The 24,958-nt window shown below is 46.6% G+C and overlaps 2 protein-coding genes and 1 long non-coding RNA gene across 7 annotated transcripts in view; 1 reads left to right on the forward strand and 2 right to left on the reverse strand.

Moving 5' to 3' along the window:
* Positions 1-10,390: 10,390 nt before the first annotated feature.
* On the reverse strand, positions 10,391-15,320 carry LOC137603699 (uncharacterized). The gene is made up of 3 exons (XR_011037309.1): positions 14,585-15,320; positions 12,740-12,932; positions 10,391-12,609 (listed from the first exon to the last, which is right to left on the reverse strand). It is a non-coding gene; the product is annotated as an uncharacterized lncRNA (long non-coding RNA).
* Positions 15,321-15,322: 2 nt separating this feature from the next.
* macroh2a2 (macroH2A.2 histone) lies at positions 15,323-18,005 on the forward strand. The gene is made up of 8 exons (XM_068327400.1): positions 15,323-15,494; positions 15,882-15,988; positions 16,058-16,255; positions 16,345-16,443; positions 16,532-16,631; positions 16,714-16,803; positions 17,181-17,355; positions 17,434-18,005. Exons 1-8 carry the CDS (start codon positions 15,323-15,325, stop codon positions 17,597-17,599), a joined length of 1,107 nt encoding a protein of 368 aa, XP_068183501.1. The 3' UTR covers positions 17,600-18,005.
* Positions 18,006-18,127: 122 nt separating this feature from the next.
* gbf1 (golgi brefeldin A resistant guanine nucleotide exchange factor 1) overlaps positions 18,128-24,958 on the reverse strand; it is a 43,808-nt gene continuing 36,977 nt past the window's right edge. For 3 of the 5 annotated variants that reach the window (XM_068327125.1, XM_068327124.1, XM_068327128.1), the window contains 15 exons: positions 24,794-24,917; positions 24,629-24,700; positions 24,417-24,511; positions 24,174-24,327; positions 23,862-24,087; positions 23,615-23,772; positions 23,278-23,515; positions 22,159-22,376; positions 21,093-21,243; positions 20,706-20,836; positions 20,493-20,594; positions 20,289-20,402; positions 20,037-20,214; positions 19,770-19,958; positions 18,128-19,679 (listed from right to left, as the gene is read on the reverse strand). In XM_068327125.1, the coding sequence (XP_068183226.1) occupies positions 19,426-19,679; positions 19,770-19,958; positions 20,037-20,214; positions 20,289-20,402; positions 20,493-20,594; positions 20,706-20,836; positions 21,093-21,243; positions 22,159-22,376; positions 23,278-23,515; positions 23,615-23,772; positions 23,862-24,087; positions 24,174-24,327; positions 24,417-24,511; positions 24,629-24,700; positions 24,794-24,917 (2,404 nt within the window). In that variant the 3' untranslated portion in view covers positions 18,128-19,425. The remainder of the gene's footprint in view (positions 19,680-19,769; positions 19,959-20,036; positions 20,215-20,288; positions 20,403-20,492; positions 20,595-20,705; positions 20,837-21,092; positions 21,244-22,158; positions 22,377-23,277; positions 23,516-23,614; positions 23,773-23,861; positions 24,088-24,173; positions 24,328-24,416; positions 24,512-24,628; positions 24,701-24,793; positions 24,918-24,958) is intronic. The other 2 variants (XM_068327127.1, XM_068327126.1) reach the window with 2 other exon arrangements.

Raw genomic sequence — 24,958 nt, forward strand, 5'->3', positions numbered from 1 at the left:
TTAAAAATTCATAATTTTTCAAAGTAATACTGTTTACAAGATTACAGGATTTCAAAACAAATTCAAAGATTTAAAATCAAGATATTTAAAATGGTCTTAAATAAAAAAATCTCATATTTCAAATTAATATAATCACAATATTTCTAAATCTTGTGATATGTAATTTTAAAAGAAAAAGTGAAAGTTCTTGAAGAAAAGTCATACTATGAACTAATTTTGCAAGGGAAAAAAAGTCATATTCCAAATAATGCAGAATTTGTGTGTATGGGTGGTGAAGGTGGGATTAAAATATGTGTGTGTTGAAGACAGATCCACATACAAAGGGGGAGAACTGCCTACCATGTGACTTTATTTCCGTCACGTAATGACTTTTTACTATCTTTATATTTTGTCCTTCATGATTTACATGCATTACGGTATAAATGTGAATGCAGGACAATGACGGTTCTTCCTGACTCCACTCGTTTAACATTCATCCTGCTCTCTTCTTGTTTTTCAGGCTGACTTCTTGCCGTGAAGAAGGACTTAAACGAGCCGCACTGCAACCTCTATATTTACCTGGTTCTGTTTTGCTATCCAGTCCACCAGATATGGGCTTCAAAGGGATGCCCACATAAGAGCGAAGCATGCGGCCGGGCCTTTGAAACCCAACGCTGTTATGTGATGTTGTTGGGGCAACTGTCCATCATACCGACTCATCGGGGTCCAAACGCCCCCGAGCAGGGGCGAGTACGAGGACGAACTTTAGCTCGCTGCAGCCACTCTTGCAAGGAAGAAGACATTCAGAGTCAACACATTAAGTCACTTCGTAGCTCGGGGATAAATTCACTGCATCTGGTTTCAATCCCTGCATATTTCAGCCTCAGATATGGGAGGAGACTGTGAGGGCAGTCAGGAACACATGTTGGCCATTCACAAACTACTATTTAGATACCTAAACATGATTTTATCTCATCGCCCCCGCCGAGAAAGTTGTGTTTTCACCCGTGTCTGTTTGTTTGCTGGGTTGTCAGCGGGTTTAAATAAAGTACCACCGAACAGATCGGCTGAAACCCGGTGGGAGGGTGTCTCTTTGGTCAGAATAGATCCAAATGGATCCAATCCATTTTCTCTATCAGGGTGAGATGTTTGTCAAAGTAGGCAGCAGCGAAAGCATTTCCTGATTAGGATCACAAACCTTCACGTTTCCATACAGTTTGGGGGAAATCAGTTTTGAAATTTAAAAAATATTAAATAACAAAATTGATCAAATAAATGAAATAAATCTAAGCTCCTCCCCTTTTTTGGCAAATCTGCCCTGTCCCATTCAGTTTAATGAAAATTTGTCAGGTGATCGCAAGTGATTACCGTCTTCGGAGGTAAACGAGATGAGAAATAAACCACCCAGGCTTTAATTCTTTTTGACGTGCCGTGCGGCGCACGGCGGCGGTTAATTAGCTAACGTCGCTTTAAGCGCTTTCGCAGCCTTTTTCTCTGCTGCTGGGAACACGGAGCTCTGGCTCACCAGCAAACATCTGTATTTGTCTGAGGGCAATTCTGTGTGTTGCAGCAGTAAATTCTCTTCTTTTGGTTTTTTTTCCACTTGCACATTCACCGTGGTGCTTTGCCAACCCGTGGCGTTGCACGTTATGATTTACGAGTGCGACTCCTTTTCCAGATGGATGGTTGACTCGTGCAGAATCTTACCTGCTGCAGATCTGGACGCAACTCAGATTAGTTGGAACAGGTACAAAACCACTCCTCGAGTCCGACTGCGTGTGTGTTCACATGTGCGTTTTGCCCTCCCGGACCGAGGAGCAGCGGGTCACTCGATAACTTTCAGCGGCGACTCCTTCTGGAGGGTTGGAGGCGTTTGATGTCGTCGGGTTTCACAAGAAGCAGATGGTCGAGGGAGTAGAGATATTTCAATACGCGAGGATTAGAGACAGGTAAATCACACATGCTGCAAAAAAAGTAACCGTATTGCATTCTGATATATCGCAGCTGCTTCGTATTGTAAGTTAGCATTCCTTTTTCATTAGCTTAGCGGTAAATTTAACGAATGACACCTGCAGACACAGGTTGAAAACAGCTCTAAATAAAAGGATAATGTGCTTTTAACCCCCGCCGTATGCTGAAAAGCACATTTGTAAACTCTCTCAGGGAAATTTACAACTTATTTTTTACGCTTCGCTTTTACGAGAATGAATGTAACGCCGCGTTTTGCAGAAGAAAGCGCCGGCAGGAAAGAGGGTCAGCTCGTAAACTAAAAACGAGGCCGTGCCATTACGCCGTTGAGCCTATCATCACTAATTATTCAGTGTCATGGAAAACACAGTCTTTAGGAAACAGGCTGTCAGCGACTCAAGGGCCTCCTGACAGCCAGAAAATCAGGCCCTTATTCAAAAATTTGTGACACTCAGAGACTGTAGTTCACAGGTGGGACGCTCTCATCATTAATTCATTTTACATGCCGGCCGGCGGTTTGTCTTTCCAAGCTGCTCTGAAGTCTGCTCCAGTCCCGAATTAGCGCTTTGAAGACATGGTGGTGTGAACACAACATATCCTCGGTTTAGGGACCGGGATGGAAACACAACAGTCCCGCTGTGCCTGAATGGGCTCGCCACAGATCCACACGGGGAGAAGGGTGGAAACTCCACAGCATCGTCCTGTGAGTCCAAATCCAATTTATGTGCCTCCAGAGGATTATCGGAGTTTGCGGAGAGTCAATCCCGTCAGTAGAAATGTGGACGCGATAAGTCAGGTGACACGGCGGCAGCCATTGTAGAGTTTAACCATTCCAGAATCTGAGATAAAACCCACTTTTAATGGTAAAAAAAATATTCCCTTTTTTTCCAACACCATTTCAAAATATAATGACTTCCTCCTTGCTGCTCAAACTTCCAACCAGGTTTCATCAAAATCTGTCTAGTAGTTTATGCATAATAGTTGGGAAAGGGAATAAAAAATTCCGGATCTGCCCCTTTATCCAGACACTTTGGTTTTTCCAAACTTTTTGTCCAATTTTGGAAAAACAAAACTTTTTGGTTGTGTTTCTTTGGGTCTGCTGGCTGCCTAAGGAGAGTCGACACTTCGTCCTCCATGATGATGGTGCCCTCTGCAGCTACATCCAGACCATTGATCAGCCGTCACAACCACTGCAAAAGCTGTGCCTTTTCACCACGGATGGAGAAAGGATTACGTAGATGATAATCCGCTGCACAAACATTTTTGTTTCTGGATGATAGATGGATAATTTATGGTTTCAAATGTAAAGAAGGCAAAAAAACCCTACATCCTTTAGTGGTTGAAACCATAAACTGTTTAGAAAAAGATGTTAACGTGGAGGCTTTGCACCCATCAGAGGCTCCTGATTCATAAACTGTTTTACTTTTCCTCACTTTCGGTGCCAGCTGTCCCTCCACCCATCACTGTTTATACGATGCACTGCTTGGCCAACGAGTGCAAAATAGCAACAAAGGCTTTCCTCCCTGCTTAAGTGCTGCAGTGGGGATGAGAGCCGGGACTCGGTCAGACCAGTTTCCTGAGTCCGGAGCGAGGAGACATTTGTGGTCGCCTTCCCAGAGGCTAGAGCAGGACCGTCCGGTCTCCTCGGAGTCACATAAGCCAGAGTCAGGTTACATTTGTGACATGGCTGACATATCGTGGTGCCCGTTCATTTGGGTGTCGCTGCATTCCGCTTCCATGTTGCAGGAGCATAAATAACAGCGACCATCGAACCTCTAGCAGATGCAGTGCAGAGCGTATCACAAAATTCAGACATGAAATGTCAGTAGAGACATAATTTATGTTTAATCTGCAATTTCTAGAAGGAAATTCCCAATCGAAGACTTCAAAACTTAAATTATGTCCTTACTGATGGAATTACAAATGTGGGAATGCTGCACGTTACCATGGTGCCTGGAGTGATACTCATATTTTCATTGGCATTCTCTGGAAGGAAGCTTCGACTCACTTCCTGAACATCTCATAAATCCTGATCCAAGACTGTTGAAGGAGTAGCAAAAACCAGAAGTATCTGCAACAAACACGGATGTAATCGATGCAGGTCACAATTTTTCACGCACTGGGGTCACATCAGACCTCTAATATGGACACAGAGGGAGTAGAACAATGCAGAAACATCGCTTTTGAGATTCCAAGGTGACCAGCAGGTGTGTTTCACTGTAAAACGTTCAAAACTATTCAAAACCACATTGGCATCATACGGCAGCTGAGAGGGGCCAAGACACTGTAACATAGGAAAACTCAAGCGAATTAAGAAAAAAATCAACACAACCTTAAAAACAATACCTTGACAGACCTGAGTCAAAACACAAAGCCAGAAAAACTGATCAAAGAAATTGTAAAAAATTTCTAGCAACAAACCAAGAAAAACACCTTCATCTCTTATTATTTCGAGATTGTAACATTAGCTGTTTTTGTCACCTACATTCGTACATGTTTTTAATAATTTATCTAAGAATATTTTGCATTTCTCATTCAGGCAGTTCTATGATGGCATATGAATCTCAGTTTGTCCAATAGAACTTTCCATTGACGTTTTAATTGACGCATCAGTCGGATTCAATATTTGCGAAGTAAAATCGGTTTTACTGAGCGCACACGTCTACATTTTTAGCCGTGCCTTTTATAATGGTGGTTATGTGTGCCTCCAAACACCCCATCCTTCACAGGAACAGGAAATAGTGCAGATGGTATGGGTATGTAATGTGTTGCCTGGTTGAAATGCCAGCACTAAAAATACCCGGCTGGAATGCAGGACTTGGCAGTGGGGGCAGGTCGGTGGCCTGGGCTTTGGCGCCACACTCAGGGCCTATTTTGACACGAGAGGGCAGTCAGACCGAAACCTGAAGCCGGCTCCTTGGTTCAAGCTCCGCTCTAATCTTCTATTTTGTTGTGGCAGAGTTTTCAGGGGATACTTTCAGGGGATCTGGGAACAGATGAGAGGGGGATTTGGAGGTGCTATTCCTGGGGTGCTTGGGGAGAGTCTTCTGAAATGCTTTTATTTATTTGTTTGCTCGGCCGTCTGGCGGCTATAAATATATAAAATACGTATTGAGATAACACGTACAGATACCCAACACAAACTCTCATCTTCAACTCTGATGTAAGGAAGGAGAAACATCAGTCTTCCCAGTTCTTCCCGAGGGATTCTGAGGCCTTCAGAGTCTGGATGGGATCTAAATATAAAGGTACATTTGATTTACAATGCACGCAAGTCTGAAAGGAAGCACAATGTAAAGAGGAAGCATGCATGTCGCAGACAGACAGGTGCTTAAAGATGCATGCATGTCTCGTGTTTCTGCTCTGTGGGATCCCACAGGGGTTTATTTTGGGTCCCCTTTCATTTGTAGTGTGTTACCTCTACGGGATTCATGCATCACTACAGGATTTAATCCCATAAACCAACAGATTCAAACAAATTTCAGGCTCAAAAATGAGATATTGGCCAAATATTAAGATCATAGCAGCTTAACCTAAAATTGGAGACAGGACACACACATAAACTTATCAAATGAAGGTGGTATAGTGTTTAACTGGTGTGTACTTTGTTTTGTTCACTATGTTTCCCATATATTTTTATAATGTCCTTATTGACATTATTATTATTATTATTAGGACTGACTGCTGGTTGACAGTTATCTTCACCGTTAACCACATGTACAAATGCATCTGTTTTCCATTCATTGCTGCGACATAATTAATCTTCTGCCGCCTGTCAAATAAATGCTGAGTATACAGGAAGCTGTGATTCTTTCATTTATTTCTCCAGACACAAATGTCATTGGTGAAACCATTATATGGCGGCTGGAATCCAGAGAACCTATGGTAAACTTTGCACCCTAGACGGGCTTGCTGGGCGCACACACACATCGGCCAAGTTGTAATTTCACTCTGTAGATAATAAATGGACTCACAGTTTATGGATTATGTTGCTTGCGGTGCAATGAATGGCATCTTGTGGCCTGCGTTCCATTTCTGGACCATTTCTCACTTACAGCTAAATAATGAGTCATATATCAGCGACCCTCAACACCCAACAAAATCCACAAATGTCCGGCGGTCTCAGGTCTGCTGTCATGTAAACATTCATTTCTGCAACCCAGAACCATCAGGACTGATTTATGTTCAGCAGATCTCTGAATTCAACTGACACCGACCACAACAGACGGTTTTTTAAATTTATTTTTATCAAGCTTTTCTTACCGTCTTAGTTCAATCAATCGGATCCATCGGTGAATGTCGGTCTCTGAATCTGTTAGCAGGGTAAGACAAAGCCTTCCTGAAATCAGTCTTCAACGTCTAATTGAAATATGAAAAGACCTTTCTGAGGCTTCTAGTCGTACGCCACAACCTGATGGATTAAATGCAACAGATGTGACTCCGTTGCAGGTTTCCACAGCTCACCGGTGATTCATGTTTGACTCGGTTCATAATTTAGCTGTCGCTTGCGTCACATTTCTCAGGTTTTGGTTGCAAGCGATGGCAGAGGTACAGAAAAGCATCCATAGACATCTGGAAATTCTTTTTTCCGCCAAGTCCTTGGTGAAACTTGGAACCAACGGTTTCCCACCACTTCATTGCTCTATTGTGTACCCAGACTGAGGTTTGACACATTGTGTAGTACCCATAACACCCGAGACAGGTGCCAAAAATAAATCAGTACAGGCTGCAATAACACTTACCAACTTCTTATTGTTGTTGTCGATCTTTGTGCCAGAGTTCGTCTCGTTCTGCACGACGGCCTCCGTTTGCTGGCATGAAGTCATCGTAGATGAATCGCTTTGCGAACGCCGCCCATCTCTTTCAATGGCTGCGTTAGAACAGAGGTAAATCATGCCTGACGGGAATTTTGTGTGTTGCCATGTTGCACAGATGCAGTTTGCAATTCAATCAGGACAGACTAGAAAGATGAACAATAGAAAAAAGTAAAGGGATAGTCTTTATGCAGTTGTTAAGCTTCATTACTGCCATCTGTTGGTCTGGAATGGCAGCGGTCAATGAATAGACGTCATTTATGGGTGGTGGACACCGCTGAAGCAACTGGGTGGATAAAACTGAAAGTTTTTCAGTCTGGATGGGCAAGACTGTTGAAAAGGAAACTTAGCTGTTGGCTAAATGATAGTAAAAACTCTTCAGACATGTTTTGACCTCAGGCTGAAAAGCTTCTTTGATAACTCTTGGAGGTTAATCCAAAATAAGGTTTAATCATTACCTAACATGAGTCATGAATGCATGGGAAAAACGGGCCAAACAGACAGAAGGTAAACAGTCAGATGTCTTTCCCAGCTGCCTCTTAACGGTGCCACCTGAGTGCGGTTTCGACTTTTCAAGGGGCTGCTCTGCTGGGAAACGGCCCTGAGACGGTCCCACATGCTGCTCCTGATGGGTTTGTCACACAGGCCCGGGTTTAAACCAACCCGGACGGAGCGCATCTGACTTTAATTATCGTAAATATCATGAAACCACAGGATGCGAGGTGGATCAAATACTCTGAATTGGCTTAGGGAGTGCTGACACACTCAAACGTCAGCATGTAGTCACGTTAGAGGTAGAACTGGAACCGCCGGTGAAGGAATCAAAGTGGAAGTTCTTTACATCAATAAATCATTACTTATTCATCATCGTGGATCTGACTGTTGATGTCATCAGCTCCAAATTCGATCGTCAATCTATCAGCTTTTTACAGTGAACAGGACAGATTAAATCAATCAGTGAAACAGATTTTGAAATTCTTTTTCAAACTCAACCAACCGCTGCAGTCGAACCGATTCAACTCCTCAATGTCGTCCCTCATCAGAGACACATTTGCAGATCACATGTTAAAACACTGAGGCATCCCTCATGGACTGACTTCAGCAGCACAGTCCCAAAGGTCTTTTCTGTTGAGGCCTAAATTTATGTCTGAACTCCCAGAAAAGAGGTTCCAGCAGTTCAGAACCACCCAGAGCAGACCCCGAAATTCTGGGGTTCTGTTCTGTGGAGCCATGAAACCAAACTGGAATGAAATGAAACCCTGTGGAGCAGCGGTCCCCTACGTTTTTTGCACCACAACCAGGTTTAATGTCAAACAGTATTTTCACAGACTGACCTTTAAGATGTGGCAGCAAAAAATCAGCAAAATAAAACCATACAACCAGAAGGAAAACTGTTTTTTCTAAATATAACAATAGACGTGAATCCAATGTCAATCAACTTTCTTAGCAGCGTCCTCGTAACGTCGCACCAACGTTTGTTTTTTGTTGGTTCGGCTACCTTTGGAGTTTCAGGTTAGCTGCAATGTATTCTGTGTTAGCGGCTGGAGCGGTCCCCTTCAGAAGGTAGTCATGTGACCGAGGCAAGCATCTCAGCAAGCGTCGAGAGTGACTCATAGACAGATGTGGAGAAGAGAATCCACTCATTTAAAATAAAACATCATTCAAAATCAGATCAGAAATAAAACAGAAATAATGGAAGTTCTGGATTCTTTCTGTGTGACCCGGTACTGACTGACCCAACGGACTGGTACCGGTCCACAACCCGGGGGATGGTCTGATGGATTCCATCAAGGATCAGCAAACCCTAGAAAAAAACATCTCCATCAGTGAGGAAGACGAGGCTCAGGCATCACTGGACGTTCCAGAAGGACTGTGATCCCAAGTCCTGGATCGTTTTAAAGGTTGATCCATGGGACATCTCCGTTGGGATTTAAAGACGGTGGTTGAAGCAAATTTAGTCCAACTACCAAAAAAATGCAGCAGTCTGCACCTGAAGTTAATCTCCTGGCCAGATTGTGGCATAAGAACAACACAACTGGATTTTGCGGGGCAGAAAATGGGCAACGCACACCAAAAGAAAGGAAAACCAGTCATGAACCCAAGAGGCGAGGGTTAGCAACAAATGAACTTCAACCACAGCAGGAAATAACAAGCATCAAGCGGTCATATGTCACCGCTCAGCAGTCCGATCTGGGCTAAGTGGTCTTTGTTCTACAAAGTGTTGAAATCCTCCAATTACAAAACCTCAAAGATGGGCCCTGACGCGCCATCACGTTCGCCCTGACCCTCACACAGCTAAGTATAAAGGCCCTGAAATAAACACAGCCATTACTAAACCTGTCACCATATTTGTCCAGAAGGAGCCGGGACAGGAAAGGCGGGGTTTCCCTCTTGTGTCACTGGAGTGTTCGCGACGCGCCGCTTTGGGAAAAGGATGGTAGGAAGTCCCACCCGGCCGAGCAGCAGGGTCACGTTCCCAGGGTGATATTAACAAAAGAATTCAATAAGAGCAGCGATGAATTAAAAAATAAAAAGTACTCTGTTAATAATACAGTCTCTGCACTGTTTTCATACATAAGAGATAAGCTTAAGTGTGCCATAGACGTCCAGATCTTTAAATGACCATTTGAATAATAATAATTTCATTATTTTATTTTGAAATTTGCTTTTGTTTTTCCAGTGTTCTGTTCTTTGTGGAGTTTTATGTGTATTTATCTCAATATGAAGGATGGTGTAACTGCTGCAACTTTGAATTTTCTCTCTCCTGCCGAAGTCATTACTTCACCTTCAGCTTGTTTTGTCTGTGCTAAGAGGTTAGGCTAACATTGGCATGTAGATTAGCACCACCTGGATTAAGTAAATATCACATATTGACATGAGCTGTTTAACGCCTCATGTATTAATCCGATCGGCCGCGACCGGGACGAGACAACCTGGCTGCTACATCGATAAACAATCCTGTGTCCGTCCGTTGCCGGGTTACATGGTAAAAACCAACATCAGGAAGACTTTATGGTCATGCTAATCGATTAGCCAGACGCTCATTGGATAACATGGAGCATCCCCTGAGCCTGGCAGTAGATAAAGCTGCAGACAGACTGTAGGCTCGTTGTGTTCTATCCTCTGAAGCTTCAGGACCATGAGCACAAACATCTTGGCAGCATCATAATGGATGCATTCAGGGCAGCCGGGGTATCGGTGTCTGAGGCACTGGAACATGCTACACATATTAAGCACACGCTTTGTTTTTCCATCCTGTGGTTCCCCTTTGAAGACGACAACCCGTTTTAATCTTTTTGGAATAATTCATAGCGTTTCCCACAGAAAAGTACACGACATGTCCGTTACATTGAAAGCATCATCCCCGCCACACCGTCATCGACGGGCAGCCTTTCCTCCAGATGTCTGGAGTCTGGCTGCAGGGATGTAGAAGAAGAAGAAGAATTTGTTCCCATTCAGCAAGATGAAGTGCCGGGAGAGCACCGTGAGGTAAAGTCGACGTCACCAAGATGTCTTTTTATTCAGTGGCCTCGCTTCAATGAAAGTTAATCTCACAGATCTGGATGTCAACCAGAGGCAGAGTGATGCTAGCAAAGCATGAGGACGAGCAACACAAAATCAAGGCCGAGAGCAATGCAGCTAACTAGCAGGTGCAGAGACTTGGAGAAAAAAAAATTGAATTTTACAAGTGTAAAATATTCAATGTGCAGGAAAAGCCATTCTGTTACAGAAATGCAGAAATACGAAACCTCAAGATACGAGTTTAATCCATTCTGTGACTGAACTCATAAGTCAAATATTTCTCTATATAATAACTAAAATTATTTTAATCCGTTACAGCTTTATAACAAAATAAACCAAATCCCTCGAATATAAAAAACAAACATATTTTTATCAACCAATAGACACACAGACATTACCTGTGTATAACTAATAATATATAAGTTACGTAAATAAAGATAAAGAAATGGGAAAAAAAACAAAAAACGCAAAAGTCACAAGAACACACGAGCTATGTCTTTACTCCACCAACGAGATCCAGTCTCAGCTGATGTATCCATCCACCAACTCCTGGGAAAGAACGAGTTACGGTCTCACTGATGTTGTGTCCATCCACCAACTCATGGGAAAGAACGAGATACGGTCTCACTGATGTTGTAGCCATCCACCAACACACGGGAAAGAACGAGATCCGGTCTCAGCTGATGTATCCACCCACCAACATGTGGTAAAGGACCACATGCTGCCGCCTGCCTCTAGTTCCTGAGCTCGTGTTTGGGTGGGATACAATCAGGATGTCAGCCAGTTGTGTTTGGAAATAAACTCCTTTTCATTTGCTCCGTTACAAGAATTGATACCCGAGACTTGAGATTTTCTAAATGGAAAAACAAATCTGAAAGTATTTCCCTCCACTGGGAACTAGAAACCTCGTGTAAACCAAGGAAAACAAGCTGGTCTCGGTGTACGTCGTACATTTTCCACGATCCTTTACTCGTTTTTTTGGAGCGTTTTCCTCCTTTTCCTCCTCCTCTTCCTCCTCTTCCTCCTGTCTTTCCAGCTGCAGGTAGACTCCCTTTGAATCCAGGTGTTTTCTCCATCCACGGTGGATGCTGACTAAGGGCATCCTTTGCCGAGGGGCCTCTGGGGCCTCCTCCCTCCCTGAAGCAGCATCGGGGCTGGGGAAGCCATCTGCACCCCCCCCCCTCTAGAGGAAGATGCTGAGGCAGGCAGCATCTGCTACAGTAGTAAGACCAGCGGGTCTCGCTGACCACACCGATCACATCCTGTAGGTGAGTGTCACTAATGTGGATCCAGCATCCTTCACGACCCCCCCCCCCCCCCTCCAGTGACTGGACCTGTGCTACCTACTCACCCTGATACAAAACACATCTGGACATTGAGATTCCACAGATCTGGAACTTTGTAGTCGGTTTTCCTCATGTTTGCCCCGATAACAAGAGGTCTTCAGGTGGCTTCCGGGAATTTTGGTTTACTGTAATTTGGTTCCGAGTTGGGAAAAGATTTGGATTGGCTTAGTGTGAGGGAACCTCGCTGTCGTGGTGACGATAACCTGGATTCTCTTCGGCAGAATCTTAGGTGTTCCAACATGGAAAACCACCAACAGACTCACAGAGTCTGACCAGTCCATCCACCCTGGGCTCCCTTACCATCATTCTCTGAATTATCTTTACGCAGATGCAGTTTGATTCAGTCACTGATGGATTTACTAACTGAAAATGAAGGAGTGGAAACATTCAGCAGAAACATACAGGTGAATTTTCCCCTTTTAACCCTGATGAGTAAATTAACTTCAGACTAAAAGTAGAGTTATTGTTCAGCTGTTAGTGTCTCCTGCGTTGGATTATTTCCTCTTTCCTCTCACATTGTCGGTAATTATTCTTATGCCGCCAAGTTTCCAAACAGGCCCACGATTTATACGGCACCTCCTTTAAAAGACTACAGTCTTATTGTGTGTCCTCCAGACAGAACTTTACTGCCCTGCGGCCAAAACAAGATCCAGACTGACAGAGGAGAGCCCAACAATTGATTGTTGGGGATGAAGGTTTCAGCCTGTTCTTAAAGCACATGATTCACATTAATGCTGCCCGAAGATGGACTTCCTGGTTGGACGAAACCAGCTGAAGATGCTTCTGGATCCTCCCTCAAAGAATAGTGATGTTAAATGAACATTTCCTCAATAGTCTTGTCAGCCGATCCAACCTGGTTTGGGACATAAGCGGTGTTGTGGAGACCATTCCGTCAGTCCTGCACTGAACTCTACTGGTTAAACTGGAATACAGCAGCAGGGGGAGATAATACAAACCTGTACTGCTGAAATGAGCCGGATCTGAATATATGAAACACCAAACAAATAAATCAACAATATAAAACTGGTGTCATCATCGTACCTGTGTTTTTTCGTGTTTTGGTTGAATTTACATTTGTTCGGGTTCTTCACCATGGACTGTTTTACTTACTGACTCTTCTTCTGGCCTTTGTTTGTTGTCATGTCTTCAGATTTGCTGAAAGCTGCCCTCTCTCGTCTTCATAAACGCTGTCTTCTGTTTCTGATGGTGAGATTTCACATCCACCTGTCAGGTGGAGCAGTTACTACGGCTCTCGTCTCGGTCGATCAATATCCTGCCAGTCTGCTGGAATCCGCAGTTCTCTCTATTAGGAGTGGAAGAATTTAGGTTTGATTCACACTCACATGATTTACACATACATGTATATACAGGTGGAAGGAAATCTATTCAATGCCCATTTTATAAGGGTTTGGGTAAATCTACAAGCAGCAATTTGCGATAATCACAGAAACGCTACTTTTTTTACTGAGAAATTAAAATTTTAAACCAACTTTCATAGAAGTTGAGTCCAAAGCTTTTTAATAAAGGTCTACATCGGGGGTGTCAAACTCATTCTCCCTGAGGGCCACAGCAACATTTGTCCTCACAGGGCCAGATGTAACTTATGTAACTAAATGTAACTCAATGTAATCTAAGTCACAAACATTACATTTGCACAGAAAAAATATGTATATATTTATTTTTTAGACACTCTGACCTTTTATGCTCTCGCGGGGCACATAAAAATGATGTGGAGGGCCACATGTGGCCCGCGGGGCCTTGGGTTTGACACATGTGGTCCACGTTAACAAATTATGAGTATTTTTTTGGTTACATTTGAAAGCTTTGGCATTGTTGGAAATTAAAAAAAGACAACAATGCCAAGCATATCTTAAAGTGTGCATCATATTTTGAAGAAAAAAAACTTTTTTTTTTTTTTTTATTGCAAGCGCCTGATAAACACCAGCATAATATTTTCCTATAATTGCAAGATCAGTTGAACTTGCAGCAAATACAGTTGACTATAATGATTTTATAAACGTATATTACGCCAATAAACCTCATCAATCTGGATTTAGAGACTTCAGATGTAAACACCAGGCCTTATATGGGCATGACGTTAAATAAACAGGCGCTCCTTGAGGAAGGAATCAATTTTCCGGGTTATTTGTATTTGCTCTGCTGCACCTCTCAGCGCGTCGCCCCGCTTGGATCCACGTTCGGGGGGGCGGGTGTGGGGGGTTGGGGGGGGCGTTTTCACGGATTTTTCCCTCCGCTGAATTTTTCCCCTTAGCAGCATCAGTAGCACAGAGCCAGCCTCCGATCCGACGACGCTGCTCCTGCTCGGCTCTGTGCGAATTTTTTTTTTTAAACCGAGGTTCGGGGGGGGAGCAGCATTTACGCACGCGGGCGGTAAATAAACAGAACCAAAACAAAGCGCGTGAGGATTCGTCTTTTGACTTCCCGAGCACGAGCTTCTCCTGGGCCGCGCTGTCTCGCGTCGAGGACTAAACAGGTACTAACTTATGAGTGTGTGTGTGTGGGGGGGGGGTTTTTTTGTGCCTCCGCGCACATCCGGATGGACGCGGAGGCCGTGCTTCGCGTGTCTGGTGTGATTCCACGCATGAAAGAAGACATGAAAAGAGAAGAGAGTGGGCGGGGGAGGTAGTCGAGCCAACACGGCTCTATTGTACGTGAAAACCCCCGGAGTGTGTCGCGGATGTGTACCGCTACAGCCTAAAATGAATGTTTGGCTAACGTTCACCCACCTAGCTAACACAAGTTAACCTTCACGCTTTGACGTTTTTTTGTGTGTTTTTTTTTTCCGTGGAATTAAATAAACACGCGCAGACAAATCAGCGTGAGCTCGCGAGGTTCCCCACGATTCAAATAATTTAAAAAAAGTTGAACGTCTGCGCAGTTACGTGGACGCGGAGCCACACTACGGCTAGCTTCGGTACAGTAGCGCTAGCTTACATGGTGGCATTCTTTCTTTCTTTTTTTTCCCCCGTGAAGCTCGCGCGCCTTGACCGCTACACACAGTGACGTATCCCTCCACCTCGCGCTGGGCTCGCGCCCCTCTTTTTGACTACACATGAACGTCACGCGTGGCTCCCACAGGCCGCGTGAGTCCGCGGGGGAGGGTTGGGGTTAAGGGGGGGGAGCGGCCGCCGCTCCGCTGTCACATCCCGGTCAGCGGACGATCGGAAGCGGCCGGCCTCCATTAGAGCAGCGGTGGACGTGACGTAGGTTGTTTTCATTTAAACCAAGTAAACACGTTGAGTCGTTTTTTTTTCTGGCGTGAAAAGTAAACATTGACCGAATATATCTTGCATATTTACGTCATAATTACCACATAAGTAAAGTTAGGAAGGGATGCGTTCAGGATCACTTTTTCCCTCTTCAGTATTAATAAATAAAATAAAAAATAAAGTAAAATCCACAAAATATAAGTTTTATATTTATATAATAAATTTTTTTATTGGGGGGGGTCTATATGGACTTGACCTTGACCTTTGGGTCTGCATAAGTGAAGATTCTCCAAAAGAAAAACCAATAAGATCAATCAATCAAGTTTTATTTGTAAAGCGCTTCATCACCTCAAGATCCTTCCTGAGAATGTCTAAAATGTTCCGCATGTAAAAACCCCTACCTGGGCTCACAGATGGCGTTTTTTTGTCCCGTGTTATTTCTGCTCTCTGCATTCAGAGCACCATGTCTGCCAGAGGAGGAAAGAAGAAGGTCACCAAGCTGTCCCGTTCGGCCCGGGCGGGGGTCATCTTCCCCGTTGGGAGGATGATGAGGTACCTGCGCACCGGCACACACAAGTATCGCATCGGCATGGGGGCGCCGGTCTACATGGCAGCGGTCATCGAGTACTTGGCAGGTAGAGTCAAGCTTCCAGAGAAGCACATTTTTGTGTGTTTGTTTTTTACTTTTAGTTACTATGGTAACTATAAATAAGTTGTTTTGTTCCAAACAACCCAGAAAAGAAGGACTATTCCAATTTTATAGAGGATTCAGATCAAAAATGCAGATTATAAACATTTTTTTTAAGACTGTTCTGGTTTGCAGGAAGTAATTTCAGAAACACGATTTTTTTTTTTAAAAACAACATTTTTGTAAGACACGCCCACTTGTCATGTGATGTGTTTTTGAGATAGTGAAGGTCTGAGTGATCGTCAGAGCAGCAGCAGACGTACAAAAAACCGAGTTTCCTCTTTAGTCTGAACGTCGCTTCATGTTTCGCTCATCGTCTTTTCTCTCCTCGAAGCTGAAATCCTGGAGTTGGCGGGAAACGCCGCTCGAGACAACAAGAAAGGAAGAATAACCCCCCGGCACATCAAGCTGGCCGTGGCGAACGACGAGGAGCTCAACCAGGTAATACGACAACACAAACCTCCACCTGTGTTGTTGTGTGTTTCATGTGCCTCTTGATTCTGCACCCAGCTCCTACGGGGGGTGACCATATCCAACGGGGGGGTTCTGCCTCGGATCCACCCGGAGCTGCTGTCCAAGAAGAGGGGGGCGCGGGTGAAAGCTGACAGCCAGGCGTCGGTCCCCGAAAAACAGACGGAACGCTCCAAGAGCAAGAAGCCCGTCAAAACGTTCAAGAAGGTTAAAGGCAAACGAGGCCGCAAGCCAAAGGTCAGGTCTGGTTCCTTTGTTTGTATGCTGCTATGAGTGAAACGTGCTTTAATTATGACGCCCCCCCCCCCTTCCCTCCACCGGTGAAGAGCACAGACACAGAGTCCTTACCAAACTCCACAGTGGAAGACGGGCCGGGAGACGGCTTCACCATCCTGTCGGCGAAGAGCCTGTTCCTGGGGCAGAAGGTAAGCAGGAAGCTGTGGAACCCGTGGAGGACGGCGGCGGCGGCGGCGGTGTCCGTTGGCTCACCGACTTCCTGTTGTGGTTCCACAGCTTTCACTAACAGAGAGTGAACTCAGCAAAATCGGAACAATAAAGGTGGAGGGGATCATCAACCCGACGAACGCAGAGATGGACCTGAAAGACGGCGTGGGTGAGGAGCCGGAGGTCGTGGGGGTTTGTGTATTTACGACTTTCCGTCCGATGTTCTGCTCACCTGCTGGGTGTGTTTTCAGGAAACGCCCTGGAGAAAGCCGGAGGCCGGGAATTCCTGGAGGGAGTCAAGGAGCTTCGGAAAGCACAAGGGCCTCTGGAGGTGGCTTCAGGTAGGCAATCTTCACATGTTAAATAACTGAATTTATTATTCAGGTTACACTTTCTCTGTTCTAACATAAATACTTTTAATTTATCAGGTTGTTAAACCCACAGAAATCCATCAATCAAGGATCAAACTATCCAAAGAATAAAGAAAATAACATCAAACACGAGTTAAAACATTAACTTTGTTCAAAATGTTTTTGTCCAAGTTAAAACGGGTTTAATTACTAAGCATTGTGGGAAATGTAGTTTTTGCTCAAAGCACACTTTTGACCTACAGTATTTACTTTTAGATACTCTGACCCCTTATATTCTTGCGGGCCACGAGTTTGACACATGATGTAGATGATGTAGAACCTGTTTGTGTCCCCCCCCCCCCCTGCAGTGGCAGTGAGCCAGGCCAACGGGATGGCGGCCCGCTTCATCATCCACTGTAACGTCCCTCAGTGGGGGTCGGAGAAGTGCGAGGACCAGCTGGAGAAGACGGTGAAGAACTGCCTGTCGGCGGCGGAGGAGAAGAAGCTCAAGTCGGTGGCGTTCCCTTCACTTCCTGCCGGACGGTGAGTCACCAGCGGCGCTACGACGTTACATAGCGCGTCAGCCGATTCGCGCTAACGCTGAAAGAGGTTCTCTCACAGGAACGGATTCCCAAAGCAAACCGCCGCCCAGCTCATCCTCAAGGCCATCTCCAATCATTTTGTGTCGGGCACCAGCTCCTCTCTGAAAAACATTTACTTTGTCCTGTTCGACAGCGAGAGCATCGGGATCTATCTTCAGGAAATGGCCAAGCTGGACGCCAAGTGAGGATCCCGGCTCCGAGGGGTTTGGTTTGACGTTTTTTTTGTTTTTTTTTGTTTTGTTATTTCAACTGTTTTGTCGCAGGTGGTGTAAATACGTCTTAACGGAATTAGCCTTTTTAATGTGGAATCTGTCTTGGTTTAAAAAAAACACACAAAAAAAAAACACAAAACAAATGTCTGTGAGTGGAGTGCTGTTCATTTCTGTTCCGCTGTCCCTTCAACGGTTTGGATTCTTTCTAGCTTAGATAATTTAAAGGTTGCTTGTTTCAGTGTTTTTACATTCCATAAACAGATATATCGGTTTTTCTTTTCTTTTTCCCCCCGACCTGTCATTTCTAAAAACACTTAGTTTACTCAAGAAACTGTGGTTCATCCTGCTTTGAAATAAAATCCCATGTTTTACACAACAACGCATTTTTGTTTTTCTGAGTTTTTAAAAAAAAAAAAGTCCTAAAATACTCAAATAAAATACTAAAAACCTGACCGTTCTGGCTCAGAAACGTCAATCAAAAGACGAATCCACACGCAGGAATCAATACTTTATATATTTATTACATCGTAAAAAGTACTTCACCTTTCATTTCTATATACACATCATACTCTGGTCGTTTCTGACACGGCGCGACGAATGAACGCGACCCTACAGAGGTCTACGTCAGCTCCTCCCGTTCATTAGCAATAAATAACATTTAACACCGCCGGGGGATTCGACCCCACGACCCGCTGGAGGCTACTCTCTGCTCCGCGTCACGTATTTGGCATCTAAATGGTTAATTAGACAGTGGGTGGGGGTTTGTGTCGTCGCACACAAGGCACAAACAGCATGCAACAAGGTCAGACGCTTTGGAAGCTGTACTCAAATGCTAAGGGGGCGGGGCAGGAAAGGTGTCAGGGCGGGGCTTGTACTGCAGCGCTGTGAGGGAGTGGTCAGTAATCGTCTGTGATATCCAAACTAGGGGGTCACCTGAGTTCACCTTGATGGTTTTCAAAATAAAATACTTTTAACGCCATAAAGTCAGTCGACTCTAAACGCGACATTAGCTCAGTGCTAGCATTAGCTTCCATTAGCGTCGCCTGCTGTTACAAATCGGACGAAGAACCGTTACGGTTGAATCTTTCGGAATGTTGTAGATCTCCAGTCGGACTGAGGAAGCCTTGAGGTCCAGTTTAAAAAAAAAAATAAAAAAAATCCGCAGATGACAAACTGATTCCCAACAGACGTTCCGATCTTTGATACCGCCTTTTATTTTGTCGTTCTGTGACGTCAAGCCTAAAAGGCCATCAAAGAGTTTAATCCGCCGCCGAAAGTAGTCCCTGACAAATACGTCACACCCTCGTGTCGGTTAAGTTTACGGCTGGTTTAGATGACTTCATTAAACTAAATTTTAGCTTTTTTGAAAGGTTACGTCTTATAGAGGGGGAAATGGGCGGAGCTTAACACCTGATTTATCTCCCAAGCATAAAACTGGTGTGGAAACAATAATTTTTAGTTTACGCCATCGGTTTAAAATATACTTACATAATTCATATAGTTTAAAATCAGCTGAAATCAGCGCGTAAAATGTTGACAGCATGATTCTGACAGTTTCTGTTACGTTTCTTAACTTTTAATCTTCCTCGTTTGACTCCTCCCCTTGGATTCACTGAAGCTTTGTCCTGATTGGATAAGATTATGCTAAACACAGAAACGGCACGTCGAGGTATTTTACACTTTCAGGGACGTCGCCCTCATTTCCACATCGTCTCAAAACCGGATCTCGGTTTTGGTGGGCGGGTCCGGTTCTTAAAGGGGCGGCGTCTCGGTGAGGATGCAGGGCGGCTCCAGTTCTCTTACTTGACCTCGTCGGAGGGGCTGGTGGGTCTGGGACTGGGGAGCAGCGGGACGGGGGACGTGGCCTCGATGAGGGCGGGGTTCAGGATGATTGGCAGGGACATGGGCGGGACCCCCACCTGCAGAGGAGAGGCGAGGGGCTGCAGGATGAGAGGCGATTGGCTCATGGGGGGAGCAGTCTGGGTGGGGGCTGCCGTCAAAGGCACCGGCATGGGGGAGTTAGGGAGTGGGACTGGAGACGAGCGATCGGACCCTGGAAAACACAACAACAGTTGTTTACAGTAAACAACAAATGAAAGGATAAACAACAGACTGACAGTCAGGTGACAGGAAGTGCGTTTACCGTTGGCACCGATTGGCTGGGACTCCTGCGGAGACGACGGCCTGCTGGAAGTCTGCATCTCCACAGGGGGGGTCTGGACCGGGCCTGGGGAGGGCAGCCGTGCGGGGGGTGGAGGCTCCTGAGGGGACGACGGCCGGCCTGCAGGGGGCGCCGGCTGCACGGGTTCCGCAGGAGGACTGGGGACTGGATCTGAAAGCACACGTGACAGGAAGTCGTTCAGACGAGCTCGGCGATTGGTTTTCACACGCGTGTGTCCCCGCCTCCCACCTGGAATCACGGTCTGCTTGAAGAGCTCCTCCCTCAGGTGGGGCAGGAAGCAGACGATTCGCTCCCAGGTGATCTCCCACAGGTCGGAGAAGCCCGTCCTGGAGTCGGCGCAGTGGAAGATCCCCGTGGTGTGCATCACCAGCAGCATGTTCTTCAGACACTCAGGGATGGCCTCCTGCTGCACGAGGCAGACACGTTTAAGTTTGGATGGGGGGGGGGTGTTCTACTTCCTGTGTCGGTATCACTGCTCACCAGTAAGTCGCTGAATCCTGCGTGCATGTATTTATCCATGAAGTCCAGGATGGTGAGCCAGAGGGCAGCGAAGGTGGGGAGGGACAGCAGTGGGTAGAGGTGCTGGAGGAACACCTGGACAGATGAAGGATGGACCTTTAAATGTCTGTATCTTCAGCCCCCCCCACCCCCCCATGAAAGGATGTTGTAGTTGTTCTTTGTTACCTTTGACAGCAGCGTGCAGGCTCTCGTTCTGGTCTCCTCCATCCCGCCCACGTCTGCAGGGCTGATGTTTTCTAGCAGCTTAGTCAGCAGGGGGAAAAACACCTGCACACACACACACACACACACACACACACACACACACACACACACACGGTGTGGGTATCCATGCTGCTTACCGGTAGGAGCGGACAGATCACCCGTGGGCGATCTCACCTTGTTGAAGCAGGACTCCCACTCCGTGGCGTCGAGCGTCTGCAGATCGTGGACCAGCAGCGCCCTCTGCAGGTAGGTGAGCGCCTGCGTGCGCACCTGTCGTCGGGCGTCGCAGCACAGCCAGGCGATACCTGTGGAGGGCAAATGTGAGTCACATGACATGGAAGTGTTCTAACCCCCCCCCCCTCGTAAGCGTGTTCACGATCTGCTCCTGTTTTTGTGGCCCTGGCGATGACGGCTGATGAAACTCTCGACAAACACAGAACATTTATTTACCATCTACGCCGTGAAACGAAACCGTGATCCTCAGCTGACCTTGTTACCACGGAAACCAAAGTCTCTCGCTTCACTTGACGCATCTGGTCCTGGACAGCGTCGTACCCTCACCTTGCAGCAGGGGGCACCAGCAGCTGGTCCACAGCGTCTGGGAGTCGGCCTCGATCTTCCTGCCTGCAGCCTCCAGGTGGCGCTGCTCCTCCGCCCACGAGCTGTAGATGGCGGCGGCCCGAGTGTGAAGGGTGTGCATCAGGTCCAACAGCTACACACACACACACACACACACACACACACACACACACACACACACACACACACACACACACACACACACACACACACACACACACACACACACACACACACACACACACACAAACAAACACACACACACAGTTAACACAAAGATGTCCAAGGATGTACAGAAAGTGAATGCTGGGGATACGACACTAACTATAATAATTATAATATTAATTATAATAATAATAATAATAATAATGATAATATGATAATAATAATAATAATAATGATAATAATGATAATATGATAATAATAATAATGATAATATGATAATAATAATAATAATAATAATAGAGTCAATAGCCTTCTTTTCAGATGTTAAAGGACTTGGAATAAAAGAGACGACCGATTCAAACGATTCCCATTCAGTCATGATTTCACTCCCAAGGTTATGATTTCATGTTATATCTGTCAGTTTAAACAGTAGGAGGGTCTTCAGGGGAGACAGTTCTCATTGGTGGAAGGATCGATCAGATAAAACATTTAAAGGGAAAACACAAAGATTCACGGCGCGTCACAGATGAAATGATAACACCAGCGTTCTTATCGTTTGTGGTTATTTATCTGCTCAGCTCTGATCACTGGTTTTATCCTTTTTCACCTGACAGTCAGAGTAACACCTCATCAGAGACGTGAGGGGGGGTGGAACGTTCTGACCCGTGAGCTCCTCCTCACAGGCGTCAGGAGTTACACCCGTCCTAAACGTCCCTTAAAGACTTTAAGATCTCGAGTCACGGTTCCCCAAAAACATCCAGACTCCGCCTCCTCTCCTCCCCCTGTGCCAATCAGAGGAGGAAGGAGGAGCCTCCCGGATGTTTTTGGGGGGAGTCTGGACTCAAATCAAAGGTAGAAGGGTAAAGAGTGCTGTTGTACTTACATCCTGACTAACCTGTAAAGACACCGTGTGGTAGCTAGCCGGCACGCCCTCGTCTTCCTCGTCGTCGCTATGGGAACGTGACAGACGCTGGTTGGCCGCCCGGCCGCCGCCTCGCCTGGCGCCGGCTCCGCCCTCCTTCTCTCGTCCCCCCGCCTTCTTCCTCAGGCGGGACTTGGACTCGTACTTGTGGCTTTTCTTCTTGTCGTGGTTGCGGTAACCTGATCACGTGATCAAAGAAGGAAAATCTTCTCATTCAGACGTAGAAATAAGATTTAAAGGCTGTCGGATCGGCGGTAAACACAACATCTACGAAACGTCTAATCTGAAAAAACAATCAAAACACAAATTGCAAACCTGGAAAGATAAAAAATTGTGAATTAAAATCCAAGCCTGCAGTCACAACTCAGGGTTTTTAGCAGAAACTTGACGTGTCGTACAGCAACGTGTACCAGATTTCACTGTGGGCTGCTATCATCTACTAATTACACCGGAGGTGGTCTGATCCTCTGTGGCCTCTTTCCAGAACGCTCCCTTCATCCTAAAACCTCAATTTAACAACAACAGATGAGGTCAGACCGCAAAAAGTTCAGTTTTTTGGGGGGCTTTAGTGTCTCGTCCTGATGAGCGCCATCCACCAGCCGGCCGCTTTGATCCGACACGCCGCTTTTGTGCGTCGTTGCTAAGCTCCGTTGACAGGCGTGTATCCAACGGCCCGGAGCGGCGGGAGGAAATGAATAGCTTCATCATCAGCGGTGCCGACGCACAACTCGCACCGCTGATGATTCCTCGACCTTAATCCCAGATCTTCACACGGCAGAAGGAGGGAGGGATGGAAAAAAGGAGAGGTCTGACGGGCGGATGACAAGGAGGACAAAGACCCGACAAGGGGAAGAGGTGGAAGAGAGGAGGGCGGGGCGGCGGCATGGAAACAAACAAACGAAGCAACGTATGGTTGCTATGGAGAACCTGTCAGGATGAAACACGAGATTCGTCCCTGTTTGACGCGCTGCACCCACATTTCAGTCATTCCATCCTGAAATCGCACAAAAACACATGCTGTCCTTTCTAAACAACAATCTGTAATGGAGCCGTGATCCCTAGCCTAGCGACAGACGTTACCTCCGTTCAGACTGGCCTCCACGAACACCCGTATGGCTCGGACGCACAGCTCGAAGTTGTCGGGGGTGACGTGGGCGGCGTCGCGCACGATGAACGACAGCGTTTCCACGCACTTGATGAGCGACTTGGTGTCGTGTTGCCCCAGATCCTGACCCAGGGTCAGGCTGTACTGGTTGACCAGCGGGTGGTGCAGCGGCCCTTTGGGGGGTTTACTCACCTCCAGATCTTCTTTTCCAACCTGGACGGATCAGAAATCACAAGAGAGCAACAGACGTGAGTGTAAATGTTCTTCGATGACGGTGATGAAGTGTGTGTGTGTGTGTGTGTGTGTTCTGACCACGAGCCACCCGCTGCTGGCTACGTCCACGTCCGTGATGGAGCGAGGGATCCTGGTCTTGCTGTGTTCGGTGTAGACCTCCGTGTCCGACGTGTACCCGCGGTCCACGCTCACCTCGTTGGGGTGATGGGGAGGCAGGTCGCTGTCCGACTGGGCTCCTGGAGACGACCAGGAAACGTTCAGCGGAGCTGTCGCATCACTCCTCAAACCTCCGTAATGTCAGTAAAGAACCCAGAGAGACGCCAACCTGTGTCGTTTTCAGCGGTGGAGGGGGCCAGTCGGAAGGAGGCGGGGGGTTTGACCCCGGCTCCGATGCACTCCAGCAGGGAGAACAGCGTGTACCAGTCGTCTGTGCAGTGGATGTTGGCGGCGTTCGTCTTCAGCAGCTCGTGGAGGCCGAACGCCACCTCCCTGCTGACCCGCGACAAGACGTGAGGCTTCATCATCAGCAGGAGACGCAGCGAGAGGAGAACCTGTGGACGCAAAGGATGGGGGGGGGGGGGCATCAGCTGTCGGGATCCCAGATGACACGGTTATCCGTTAGCGGTGCGTTCGTTACCTGAGAGCTGATGTCTTCTCGCCGCAGCAGGCGGATGGCGAGGCGGAGGAGTCCCACCACGGCGCGCTCCACCAGGAAGCAGCTCTCGATGGCGTGGACGCACAGCTGGTAGAGGTGGTCGCGCACCGTCTGCCACACACACGACACGCGGTCGCTGCACACGGGACGCAAACAGAAACCATCCATTAGTTCCACCTGAGGACGTCACGCGTGACATCATCGCCGACTGCTTCTTCTTCCCACCGGTTCTCCATGACGATACGGAGCAACATCTCCAAGCAGAAGGCGGCGTCCTCCTCGTCGTACGTCTCCTCGTCCGGCGTGACGGATATCAGCGCCTTCGGAAGGGAATCATCTCGTGTTACGTTTGCTTTGTTGGTGGCGACACCGTTGCATTCTGGGAGTGCAAAGATGTTGCTACTCCTACAGAGAAGGGAGACGTGTGACGAACGCACCTTCATCAGCTCCTGCAGAGACTCCAGCTGCAGGAATTTACTCTCGGTGATCAGCTTTTCAGGGTCACATTGCTGGAAAGAGACGAATAGTCAGTTTAAAATACACAACAAAGAAATCTGTGAAGTTAGTAATTCCAGTACGATTTAACAGATTATTTCCGTCACCTTGATGCAGAGGATGGCGGCCTGCTTGGCCTCCTGGTTTTCCGTGGACGGCCCTCGGAGTCCCGACTGTTCGGCGCCGCTCAGCGTCAACCAGTTGACAAAACTCAACACGGCGGATTCACCGCTGGCAAGACGAGAAAAATTCAGTTTTACTTTTGCTCCTCT

The sequence above is a fragment of the Antennarius striatus genome, chromosome 11 (genome assembly GCF_040054535.1).
Source record: "Antennarius striatus isolate MH-2024 chromosome 11, ASM4005453v1, whole genome shotgun sequence".
In the NCBI taxonomy this organism is placed as follows: Eukaryota; Metazoa; Chordata; class Actinopteri; order Lophiiformes; family Antennariidae; genus Antennarius; species Antennarius striatus.